Here is a 12,774-nt window from a genome sequence, read left to right on the forward strand (position 1 = left end):
CATTTGCATGAAAGGGGAATGCAGGGCCATATTAAAGAAAGGAGAAGATCTGAAGAAGGTTATAATTTTCCTCTATTGAGGGACATTCTTTTCCAAAGTTGACCATGGGTTGGACTGTGATTTTCCTGGCACTCCTCACTTACTTCTCAGGTAAAGTTTTCCTGGGCCAAGAGAGGATTTGGCTGTGATTCTCATAAGAAGTTGGAAACGGCTGAGAGCGAATGAAGGTGCATCAGTTCAACGGTATTTCTTTCTTTTTCTCCCCATTCTCTTTCTCTCTCTCCCTTCCTTCTAGTATTCTTTAAAGGGATTGATGGTCAGTCCGCTTGGACTCAGCCTCCCTCCAGCTCCGTGTCCCCAGGTGGAACCGTTACACTCTCCTGCACAACTCAGAGTACCAACTATATTAGGTGGTATCAACAGAAAGCAGGAGAAGGCCCCCATTTTGTCCACTGTGATGGCTGCAACAGGGGAGAAGGGATCCCAAATCGGTTCACTGCCACCAGATCTGGGACTACAGGATCTTTGACCATCAATAATGTACAGGCTGAAGACGAAGCAGATTATTACTGTGGTAGCTGGAACAGTGCAGGCAATGGGATCCACAGCGATGAATTCTTATGGGGAAGTGTGACAAAAACCTTCACTCTTCCTCTTTTGACTGAAACCACAAGTAACATACCTTGTCCTGACACTGGGGACCATCATCTGAAGAGTTGTACGTTTATTTCCAACTTAAAAGGGGCCTCTCAGGAACAAATGGAGGGGAAATAAGAGCTGGAGAGAATTAGGGAAGGGAAGAAGAGGGGAGGAGTGGGCGAGAGGAAGGGGAAGAAGAGGAGGGAAAGGAGAGGAGGAAAGAAGACAGTGGAGAAGGAGAGAAGAAGGGAGGGAAGGAGAAAAGGGGAGGGAAGGAGAAGTAGGGTTGTTGCAAAGGAAGATGGGTGTATGGGAGGGCAGGAAAGCAATCTCGATCATATTTTTAATTTTAGGAGGAGGAAAGAATTGTTCTAAATGTCAAAAGAGAACACATATTATTAATAATGGTAATGAGATTGTATATTTGCGAATGTGTGTATGAGAAATACGAATGAAAACCTTTTCAAAAATAAAGAGAAATGGGTTTCTCAGTCTCCTCCACAGAGGTGATAGGCACAGGAGACATGAGTTCAAGGGAAGCAAACTGCCTCCTGGTCAAAGGGTCTTGTGGTCTGAACAGAAACTCTGAAAGATGAAAAATCGGAGAAGGTAGAGATGGTTTTCAGCTGCTTCAGTACTGAACAGGAAGATGGATAAAGGCAATTGTCAAAGGAGACAGCATGGAAAAGTTGTCCCTGGGGCAGGTTTGTGGCATGAGGAAGTATGGCAAAAAACCTCACTCTTCCTCTTCGGCCTGAACCAAGAAGCAACCCAACTTGATCTGCGGCTGGAGACTCTTGAACTGGGAAGACACAAGCAGAATCCCTGCAGAGCAAAGAGATCTCAAAATGCCCAGCATTGGGGAAGGATGGGCACAGGAGTGTGGGCGAGAAGGGCACAAGGGAGCTTACAGATTCATTGTCTCAGCCCTTCACCCTGAGTTGTGAGTTCTAATTTTGAAAGAAGAAGATATCAGTAGAAGTTAGAGATGATGGTCAGATGGTTTGACACTAGATGGGAAATGGGAAATAAGGAATTGTATGAAGACACAGGCTAAAAAAATGGGCCATGGGACAAGTGTGCCCCATGCCTGTAGGATGTAAGGATAAAGAGTTCATAAAGATTGAAAAGCGAGTGTGGTTCTCCTATGTTGGGTGTTGAGTTGAACCAACCACATACTAAATGAAATGAATCACCCACCCAAAATATGACATTCATCTGAGCGGCATGGACCTCGTTTTCCTCAAACTCAAGGACACCACTAAAATCAAGAAGGAGAAGCCCAGAGAAGGACAATGCAACAGATGTGTATATAATGTCTACAGAAAATGACTTTCTTCCGATCAAAGCATTAAAAACAAGGGAGGCTTTGTGAAATCTTCTGTAAGAGAATTAGGAAAGAAGGCAGGTTCTTGTTCTCCTTCCCCTTATCTTTTCTCTCTCTTCTTTTTTTGCTATTTAAACAGAAGGAAGAGATGGTCCTTTTCGGACATAAAACTGCTTCATTTCTTCAGTCCATGTGGGGATAACACAGATGTCACAATATCAGCGGCCAGTAGGGGCTGCTGATGCCCTTTCATAGATCTCCAAAGAAGGATCTCAGCCAAAGCCTGGTCAGATGTGGCTCCTGAAATGTCTCTTCTCCTCTTTACAGCGAGGAAGGCGCTGATCCGTCCCAGAACACCTGAAATAGGCAGGAAAAAAGGAAAAGATTGGGATCATCAACTCTGCTTCTAGCGGCTTCTTCCAAATATTAATAAAAAACATAATATGGAGATTTCTTCTGACCATTTAGCTCATATTTCCAAGTGGAGGGTGGTGCTCCTCTTTTTCCCTAGTCTGGTGGTTCTACACACTGTTGAGATTAAGTAGAGTTGCCCAATTTCATGTATCCTTTCCATGTCACTTTCACATGTAAAGAAGCATGTTTGAAGAAATTGGGAAGTTTTCCTGTTCTACAAGCAGCACACTTTCTTTTTTAATTGAGACCTTTAAATTCCTCCCAGTTTCCAAATCTCTTCTATGCAAATGTTTCCTCTGCTGATTGGTTAAACCAGAGGACCTCAGAATGCTTTTGGGGAAGGGAGTTTTCTAGGAGAACCAATGAGGGCAGATCTCATTTGCATGGAAGGAGAAATCAAGGGGCATTTAAGGAAAGGAAAGGAGAAGATTTGAAGAAGCACATAATTCTCTTTCCTAAAAGGACATTCCTTGCCAAAGTTGACCATGGGTTGGGCTGTGATTTTCTTAGCTTTGCTCAATTACTGCACAGGTAAAGTTTTCCTGGGCCAAGAGAGGATTTGGCTGTGATTCTCATAAGAAAAGGGCCACATGTAAATTGTTCAGAGGGAACGAAGGTGCATCATTTTAATACTATTTCTTCCTTTTTCTCTCCTCACTCTTTCCCTCTCTCCCTCCCTCCCTCCTTTATTTAAAGGGATCAATGGTCAGTCTGCTTGGACTCAGCCTCCCTCCAGTTCTGTGTCCCCTGGTGAGACCATCACACTCTCCTGCACAACTCAGAGCACCAACTATATTGGCTGGTATCAACAGAAAGCAGGAGAAAGGCCCCGTTTTGTCCACTGTAGTGACGGCTACAATAGGGGAGAAGGGATCCCAAATCGGTTCACTGCCACCAGATCTGGGAGTACAGGATCTTTGGCCATCACCAATGCAGAGGCTGGAGACGAGGCAGTTTATTACTGTGGTAGCTGGAACAGTGCTTGGACTGCGTTACACGGTGGTACATTCTTATGGGGAAGTGTGACAAAAATCTTCACTCTTCCTCTTGAGACTGAAACCACGAGCATCGTACCTTCATCTATGACTGGGGACTCCTGAGCTGATGAAGCAGGAGAGAAATTCCTGCAAGTTCATCACCTTCTGCAGAGAAGTCCCTCAATGCCCTGGACGGAGGATGATGGGCACAGGAGTAGGGAGGAGAAGGGTGCAGGGAAGCCCAGAGATTCTTGACCTCAGTTCCTTCTGTGTTATAAGTACAAATGTTGGAAGAGGAAGACGTGACATTGGAGAAACTGGAGATGATTTGCAGGTGCTTCAACACTTGTTTGGAATTGGGATTCAAGGGAGGATATGTGGACACTGTTAAAAATGGATCATTGGGACTTGTTTGTGCCAATATATAGGATGTCGGGATGAACACTTGGTAAAGATTTCCACACTCAAGTGTGGTTCTCCTACCGTAGATGTTGAACTTTACTGAACATCTGCTCAATGTCCTTACCAGGAGATATAGCTCAGCCACCGAAAGTATAAACCCCACCTGATGAACAGGTGTCTCCTTTACCTCAACGTCAAGCACACCGATAAAGTTGGGAAGGAGAAGCTCAGAGAAGCTCCATGCTCCAGTGTTGCATATAATCTCTACATAACATGTTCTTCTTCAAATCAAAAGCTTAAGGATATTAATGGGGGCTTTGTGACATCTTCTGTAAGGGAATTAAGGAAGGAAGGAACGTTCTCATTCTCTTTCAACTTGTTTTTTTCCTGTTCCTTTTCTTGTATATAAGGAGAAGGGGGATGCTAGTCCTCAAGGGAACACATGTGCTACATGTGTTCGGTGCAGGTGGGGATGACACAGATGTTGCACAATCAGTGGCTGGTAGGAGCTGCTGTTGCACTTTCGTGATTCTGCAAATAATACCAGGCCAAAGGATGGCCAGATGTGGCTCCTGAAATGCCTGGTCTCTTCCTTGAGAGGAAGGGAAGGAGGAGGTCGCTGATCCCTTAAAGAACAGGTGAAAGATGCAGGAGAAAAGGAAAGAGTTATGTCCACCAATTCTACTTCTGCTGGATTGTTCCAAACATTGAAAGAGAAAGAGAGAGAATTGCTTGTGACCTGCCTTAGCCCATTTGGTTCTCTCCTTTCCCCCTCAAATTGTGGTTTCTCCTCTGTTTTTCCACTTTGAAAAAAATATTACGCTCTTAATTCTATTGCATTTGTAAATTAGGTTTTACATGTTGTTCAGAGTAAGTAGAGTCAGAAAATTTCATCTATCATTTTGATGTCAATTTAAAGTATGGCGTGTTTGAAGAAGTTCAGAAATTTCCCTTTTCCTCAAGCAATATGGCTTTTAATTCATCCCGGTTTCAAAATCTCCTCCATGCAAATGTGTCCTCTGGTCATTGGCTAAACTAGAAAACCTCATCATGGTTATAGGAGAATAAAATATTCTAGTAGAACCAATGAGTGGAGATCTCATTTGCATGAGAAGAGAAAGCAAGGGGCATTTAAGGAAAGGAAAGAAGAAGATCTGAAGAAGGTGAAAATTTTCTTTCCTAGAAGGACATTCCTTGCCAAAGTTGACCATGGTCTGGTCTGTGTTCTTCTTTGCACTCCTCACTTACTGCACAGGTAACATTTTTCCTGGTCCGAGAGAGGATTTGGTTGATGGATTCTCAGAACTTGGTCAATGCAAAGGAGGACGCATCAGTTTAACAATGTTTCTTTCTTTTTCTCTCCCCACTCTTTCTCTCCCTGTCCCCAACTCTTGGAAGGCATTGATGGTCAGTCCACTTGGACTCAGCCTCCCTCCAGCTCCGTGTCTCTGGGTGGAACCGTTACTCTCTCCTGTTCAACAACTCACAGTTCCTACTCGATTAACTGGTATCAACAGAAAGCAGGAGAAGGCCCTCGTTTTGTCCATTGTGATAGCTGCATTAGCAGGGGAGAAGGGATCCCAGATTGGTTCACCGCCACCAGATCTGGGAATACAGGATCTTTGACCATCACCAATGCAGAGGCTGGAGATGAGGCAGTTTATTACTGTGGTAACTGGAACAGTGCAGTTACTGAGTTACATGGTGGTGCATTTTTATGGGGAAGTGTGAAAAAAACCTCCTCACTGCATCTTCAGCCTGAAACCACAAGTAGCAACCCTTGAACCTTTGTCTGGGGACACCTGAACTGAAGATGCAGGTGAGAAAGACTTGTAAGTTGATTTCCATCTTGAGAGGATTCGCTCAGTCTCTCCCACGGAGGTGAAAGGCACCGGAGAGAAGTTCATGGGAAGCAAACAGCCCCATGGCTCTTGTTTTCTGAGCAGAAGCTGTGAAAGGAACCGATGAAAAATTGGAGAAGGAAGAGATCATTTTCAGCTCTTTAGTACTGAACAGGGAGAAGGATAAATGGAATGGTAGAAGGACACTGCATGGAAAAGTGGTCCCTGGAGCAGGTTTGTGGGGTGAGGAATTGTGGCAAAGACCCTCACTCTTCCTTTTCGGCCTGAACCAAGAAGCAATCCAACTTGATCTATGACTGGAGACCCTTAAACTGGGAAGACACAAGCAGAATCCCAGCAGAGGAAAGACATCTCAAATGCCCAGCATTGGGGAAGGATGGGCACAAAAGTGTGGGCGATAAAGGTGCAGGGGAGCTCACAGAATAATGGTCTCAGCCCTTCACCCTGAGCTGTGAGTTCTAATTTTGAAAGAATAAGATATCAAGTTGTAGAAGCTAGAGATAATGTTCAGATGGTTTGACACTATATGGGAGATGGGAAATAAGGAATTGTATGAAGATCCAGGCTAAAAAGTGGACAGTGGGGCAAGTGTGCCCCATGTCTTCAGGATGTAAGGATGAAGAGTTCATAAAGATTGACACTCATGTGTGGGTCTCCTACCTTAGATGTTGAACTCAACCAACCGACATACTAAATGAAATGAATCAGTCACCAAAACCATGAAATTCAATTGAGCAGCATGGACCTCCCTTTCCTCAAAGTCAAGGACACCACTAAAATGAAGAAGGAGAAGCCCAGAGAAGGACAATGCCACAGATGTATATATAATGTCTACAGAAAATGTCTTTCTTCAGATCAAAGGATTAAAAACAAGGGAGGCTTTATGAAATCTTCTGTAAGAGTATGAAGAAAGAAGGCAGGTTCTTGTTCTCCTTCCCCTTATCTTTTCTCTCTCTTGTTTTTCTGATATATAAACAGAAGAAAGTGATGGTCCTCTTAGGACAGAAAACGCTGCATTTCTTCAGCCCAGGTGGGGATAACACATATGTTACAATATCAGCAGCCAGTAGGGGCTGCTGATGCCCTTTCATAGATCTCCCAAGAAGGACTTCAGCCAAAGCCTGGTCAGATGTGGCTCCTGAAATGTCTCCTCTGTTCTTTACAGCAAGGAAGGCGCTGGTCCCTCCCAGAACACCTGAACCTGTGACCGTAGACACTTGAACTGAAGATGCAGGCGAGAAAGACTTGTAAGTTGGTTTCCATCTTGAAAGGATTCGCTCAGTCTCTACCATGGAGCTGAAAAGCATCGGACAGAAATTCACGGAAAGCAAACAGCTCCATGGCTCTTGTTTTCTGAGCAGAAACTGGTAAAGGAACCGATGAAAAATTGGAGAAGGAAGAGATCATTTTCAGCTCTTTAGTACTGAACAGGGAGAAGGATAAATGGAATGGTAGAAGGACACAGCATGGAAAAGTGGTCCCTGGAGCAGGTTTGTGGCATGAGGAATTGTGGCAAAGAGCCTCACTCTTCCCTTTTGGCCTGAACGAAGAAGGAACCCAACTTCATTTATGACTGGAGACCGTTAAACTGGGAAGACAGAAACAGAACCCCTGCAGGTTCATCCCAGTTGGCAAAGATTTCTCCAAATATCCAGCCTTGGGGACAGATGGGCAAAAATGTGTGGGAGAGAAGAGTTCAGGGGAACCCAGAGACTAATGGTCTCAGCCCTTCACCCTGAGCTGTGAGTTCTAATTTTGAAAGAAGAAGATATCAAATTGCAGAAGCTAGAGATAATGTTCAGATGGTAGGACATTGGATGGGAGATGGGGAAATAAGGAATTGTACGAGACCCAGGCTAAAAAGTGGTCTTTGGGGCAAGTTAGCCCCATGTCTTCAGGATGTAAGGATGGAGAGTTCATAAAGATTGACACTCGAGTGTGGTTCTCCTATTTTGGGTGTCGAGTTGAACCAACCACATACTAAATGAAATGAATCAGCCACCCAAAACATGAAATTCATCTGAGCAGCATGGACCGCCTTTTCCTCAAACTCAAGGACACCAATAAAACCAAGAAGGAGAAGCCCAGAGAAGGACAATGCCACAGATGTATATATAATGTCTACAGAAAATGTCTTTCTTCAAATCAAAGTATGAAAAACAAGGGAGGCCTTGTGAAATCTTCTGTAAGTGAATGAGGAAAGAAGTCACATTCTTGTTCTCCTTTCCCTTATCTTTTCTCTCTCTTCTTTTTCTGATATATAAACAGAAGGAAGTGATGGTCCTCTTGGGACAGAAAACGCTGCATTTCTTCAGCCCAGGTGGGGATAACAGAGATGTCACAATATCAGCTGCCAGTAGGGGCTGCTGATGCCCTTTCATAGATCTCCCAAGAAGGACTTCAGCCAAAGCCTGGTCAGATGTGGCTCCTGAAATGTCTCCTGTGTTCTTTACAGCAAGGAAGGCGCTGGTCCCTCCCAGAACACCTGAAATAGGCAGGATAAAAGGAAGAGGTTGGGATCATCAACTCTGCTTCTGGCGGCTTCTTCCAAATATTAATAAAAAACAGAATATGGGGATTTCTTCTGACCACCTTAGCCCATATGTCCAAGTGGAGGATGGTGCTCCTCTTTTTCCCTAGTCTGGTGGTTCTATACACTGTTGAGATTAAGTAGAGTTGCTCAATTTCATGTATCCTTTCCATGTGAATTTCACCTATAAAGAACTGTGTTTAAAGAAATTGAGAGGTTTTTCTGTTCTCCAAGCAGCACACTTTCATTTTTAATTGAGACCTTTAAATTCCTCCCAGTTTTCAAATCTCTTCTATGCAAATGTTTCCTCTGCTGATTGGTTAAACCAGATACCTCAAAATGCTTTTGGGGAAGGAAGTTTTGTAGGAGGACCAATGAGGGCAGATCTCATTTGCATGGAAGGAGAAAGCAAGGGGCATTTAAGGAAAGGAAAGGAGAAGACCTGAAGAAGCACATAATTCTCTTCCCTAAAAGGACATTCCTTGCCCTTAGTCTACTACTGCTATTGCTGAAGTTGACCATGGGTTGGGCTGTGATTTTCTTAGCTTTGCTCACTTACTGCACAGGTAAAGTTTTCCTGGGACAAGAGAGGATTAGGTTGATGGATTCTCATAAGAATTTGGAAATGGCTCCTAGTGAATGAAGATGCATCAGTTTAACAGTTTTTCTTTATTTTTCTCTTCCTCCCTCCCCTCTTTATTTAAAGGCATTAATGGTCAATCCGCTTTGACTCAGCCTCCCTACAGCTCCGTGTCCCCAGGTGGAACCATAACAATCTCCTGCACAACCCAGAGTACTAACACCATCTATTGGTATCAACAGAAAGCAGGAGAAGCCCCCCGTTTTGTCCACTGTAATGTCTGCAGCAGGGGAGAAGGGATCCCAAATCGATTCATTGCCACCCAGTCTGGGACTACAGGATCCTTGACCATCACCAATGCAGAGGCTGGAGACGAGGGTTGAAAACATTAAGGAAGACTTTGGGATATCTTCTGTAAGAGAATGAATAAAGATGACCCGTTTTGTTCCATTCTTGTTTTCTTCCAACACATTCTCTTTTTTGGTCCTTCCTCTTATCTATAACGAGAAGGATGATGATGGTCTTCAAAGGATGAGAAATGATGCCTTTCTTCTGCCCAGGGGAGGAGATGCAGATGTTGCAATATCAGTGTCCAGCAGGGGGTGCTACTGCCCTTTCATGTTTGAGCAAAAACATAGCCAGATGTGGCTCCTGAAATGTGTCATCTCCTTCTTGAAGGTAAGGGAGGGAGGTGGACACTGATCATTCTCAGAAGAGGTGAGTAGCGTAGGATAAAAAGAAATGGTTATGTTCAACAATTCAGCTTCCAGGGGTATGTTCCAAATATTAAGGGAAATTAATATGAGATTACTAATCACCTGTTCTAACCCATGCTAGTCCAGTTGCAATGTATGTCTGTGAAAGTTGAACCATAATGAAGGCTGAGCGCCAAAGAATTGTGGCCTTTGATCTCTGGTGCTGGAGAAGACTCCTGCGAGTCCCTTGGACTGCAAGGCAATTAAACTGGCCCAGATCTTGAAGAGGACTTTGGCCACCTAATGAGAAGGAAGGACTCCCTGGAGAAGAGCCTCATGCTGGGAATGATAGAGAGCAGAAGAAGAAGAAGGTGGCTGGATGGAGTCACAGAAGCAGTCAGCCTGAGCTTAAATGGACTCCAGAGGATGGTAGAGGACAGTAAGGCCTGGAGGAATGTTGTCCATGAGTTCACGATGGGTCAGACACAACATCACTACTAATAACAACAATGGGATACGTTACATTAATGCATTCCGTGTTTGTCCAAATGCAAATCCTTTTTGGGTAATATGGCTTTGTAATGAACCCCAGACAGACTTCAATCTATTAAACAGCTAATTCTTGCCTCCTCTTTTCCTCCCACTGCAATGAAATATTAGTTTTAGGCAAGACACTTGTTAGCATTTGCATTTCATTTCTCTAATCAGACACGCAGAGGGCTGGCTTGGTTGTTGGTTCCAAAGGTTTTATTTCTTTTAAAAAACACAAATATTTCATCATTAGTCAATCATTAAAACATTGAAGTACAATTTTTGTATGCCCCTCCCTCCCTCAACCCCCCTCCTCCTTCCCCCCCCCCCCGACTTCCAGAACCTGTACACGGTATGGATTTTTAACTAACAAAGTCTAAAATCTATTGAGAAAAAAGAATAAAGAAATTAATGACATTCTACATTGACCTTAGCTTCTTCTTACTGAACTAACTTTAAACAATTTAAATCATTTCTGATCTTAAGCATAGGCTAACTGGAATTTCTTGGTCCCGTATTTATTTTGTATATAGTCAATCCATTTTTTCCAGCCTCGTTTATATCTCTCATTTGAGTGATCTTTAAGATATGCCGATATCTTAGCCATCTTGGCTTGTCTTGGTTGTTGAAGAGGAAAATATTTGCATCCTGTCTTGTCCTTTGGGGATTTAAGAAAGGTGGAGAGGAGTCAAGGGGGAAATCCATTCGTTTGAGAGAAGAGTTGTTCCACCATGACCCAAGCACTCCTTCTCACCATAGCCCTGATCTCTGTTGGTAAGAAAAATCCCTTTGGAAAGAGTTGCAACCCTTTCTAGAACTAACCTTACTTAACCTCCTTGCCAGATAACTTAACTTTGTCATTCTTGATGGTCCTCTTGACCTTCCATTGAACAAGCAACGTCTTGCTCTCTTTCAGGCCCCAGCCTTCAACAACTGCAGAACCTGAAGGACCCAGAATTTGTAGTCTCTGGATGCACAGTCACCATATCTTGTCGATATGATGGTGGAAGTCTTGGGGATAGCAACTCTCCTTCATGGTCCCAGCAGGTCCCTGGGAATAAACCTCGAGCTCTGATCTATGCAACCAGTTCCAGACCATCGGGGGTTCCAGCCCGTTTCTCTGGATCCAGATCAGGGAATGTGATGTCCTTGACTATCACTGGGGCTCTGGTTGAAGACGAAGCCACCTACTATTGCTGTGTCTGGACGGGTAGTCAGTTCCACAGCGATTGATTCAGGAGGGGAAGTGAGACAAAAACCTTTCTCTTCATTTGTATATGTGTCAGAAATTAAGAAAAATGAATATATAGGTTACTGATGACCTGCTCTAGTCCACATGCCCAAATGCCCAAATGCAGTCACACCCTCCTCTTTTTTAGAAATGATAGACAGGCCAGCCACCACATGATGAATTTTTGTGCCATCAGACGCCACCAATGTAAATTCACCGAAACCTGGTATTCAACCAAAACATCTACCAGAAACACATCAATTTGGGACCAGGCTACAAACCCGTAAGGAGCCATGGGCCAGGGGTTGGACTAGATGACCTACAAGGTCCCTTCCAACTCTGTTAATCTGAGACTGCAGAAGTGACCAACAAATGATGGCACCTACCATCTCTTGACTTGATGACCATCTCACACAATGACCAACAGGTCACAGGGCACGAGAGATCACATACTGTACAATGATCAGCCAGTCACACGACCCATTGACCACATGAGATCAATAAAAGCAACGTGAAGAACTGAAAACAACCAAAGTCTCAGCCTTTACATGTTATGCAAATGCATAGAATTTTATAATTGCATTTCCATGTCCCATTCATGTAAATAGTAGGGTGTTTGAAGAAACATTGATGGTTTGTTCCCTGATCCCCCAATAGGTTTAAATGGGAGATTTTAAGTCTCCCCAATATTCAGATCTTTATGCAAATGTGTTTTCTGGTCATTGGCTAAACTAGAAGAGCTCAGAATGCTTTGGGGGAATAAAATATTCTAGCGGAACCAATAAGTGCAGACCTCATTTGCATGAAGCAGGCAAGCAGAGGCATTTAAAGAAAGGAATGGAGAAGAAGAAGGTTAGAATTGTCTCCCCTAGAAGGACATTCCTTGCCAAAGGTGAACATGGGTTGGGCTGTGGTCTTCCTTGCACTCCTCACTTATTGCACAGGTAAAGTTTTCCTGGGGCAAGAAAGGATTTGGCTGTGATTCTCATACAAGTATACAAATGGCTCCGAGTGAACAAAGATGCATCAGTTTAACAGTATTTCTTTCTTTTTCTCTCCTCACTCTTTCTCTCCCTCCATCCCTCCTTTATTAAAAGGCATCAATGGTGAGTCCACTTGGACTCAGCCTCCCTCCAGCTCTGTGTCCCTGGGTGGAAACGTTACAATCTCCTGCACAGCCCAGAGTTTTGCTGCCATTGCCTGGAACCAACAGAAAGCAGGAGAAGCCCCCCGTTTTGTCCACTGTAGCACCTGCGGTAGCAGGGGAGAAGGGATCCCAAATCGGTTCACTGCCACCCAGTCTGGGAGTACAGGATCTTTGACCATCACCAATGCAGAGGCTGGAGATGAGGGAGATTATTATTGTGTTAGCTGGTGCGGTACAGTCAATGGGTTGCACGGTGGTGAATTTTTTTGGGGGAGTGAGGCAAAAGCCTCCTCTCTGCCTCTTCAGCCTGAAACCAGAAGCAACTACTTTGACCAGTGACCGTGGAAACTAGAGTTGAAGAAACAGGAGAGAAACTTCTGCAGGTTCATTTCCCTCTGCAAAGAAGTCTCTCTGTCTCTATGAAGAGGGATGAGGAATA

At 44.0% G+C, this 12,774-nt stretch overlaps 1 protein-coding gene across 1 annotated transcript; it reads left to right on the forward strand.

The window, feature by feature from the left end:
* Positions 1–4,968: 4,968 nt before the first annotated feature.
* LOC148048859 (uncharacterized) lies at positions 4,969–11,190 on the forward strand. Its single transcript, XM_087703488.1, has 5 exons — positions 4,969–5,014; positions 5,706–5,834; positions 6,983–7,111; positions 8,858–9,109; positions 10,874–11,190. The coding sequence occupies exons 1-5, from the start codon at positions 4,969–4,971 to the stop codon at positions 11,188–11,190; spliced, it is 873 nt and encodes a 290-aa protein (XP_087559614.1).
* Positions 11,191–12,774: the final 1,584 nt, after the last annotated feature.

Source organism: Thamnophis sirtalis, unplaced genomic scaffold, assembly GCF_051295495.1.
Source record: "Thamnophis sirtalis isolate CommonGarterSnake01/CBP01778 unplaced genomic scaffold, rThaSir2_p1.2 scaffold_2, whole genome shotgun sequence".
NCBI classification, from domain to species: Eukaryota; Metazoa; Chordata; class Lepidosauria; order Squamata; family Natricidae; genus Thamnophis; species Thamnophis sirtalis.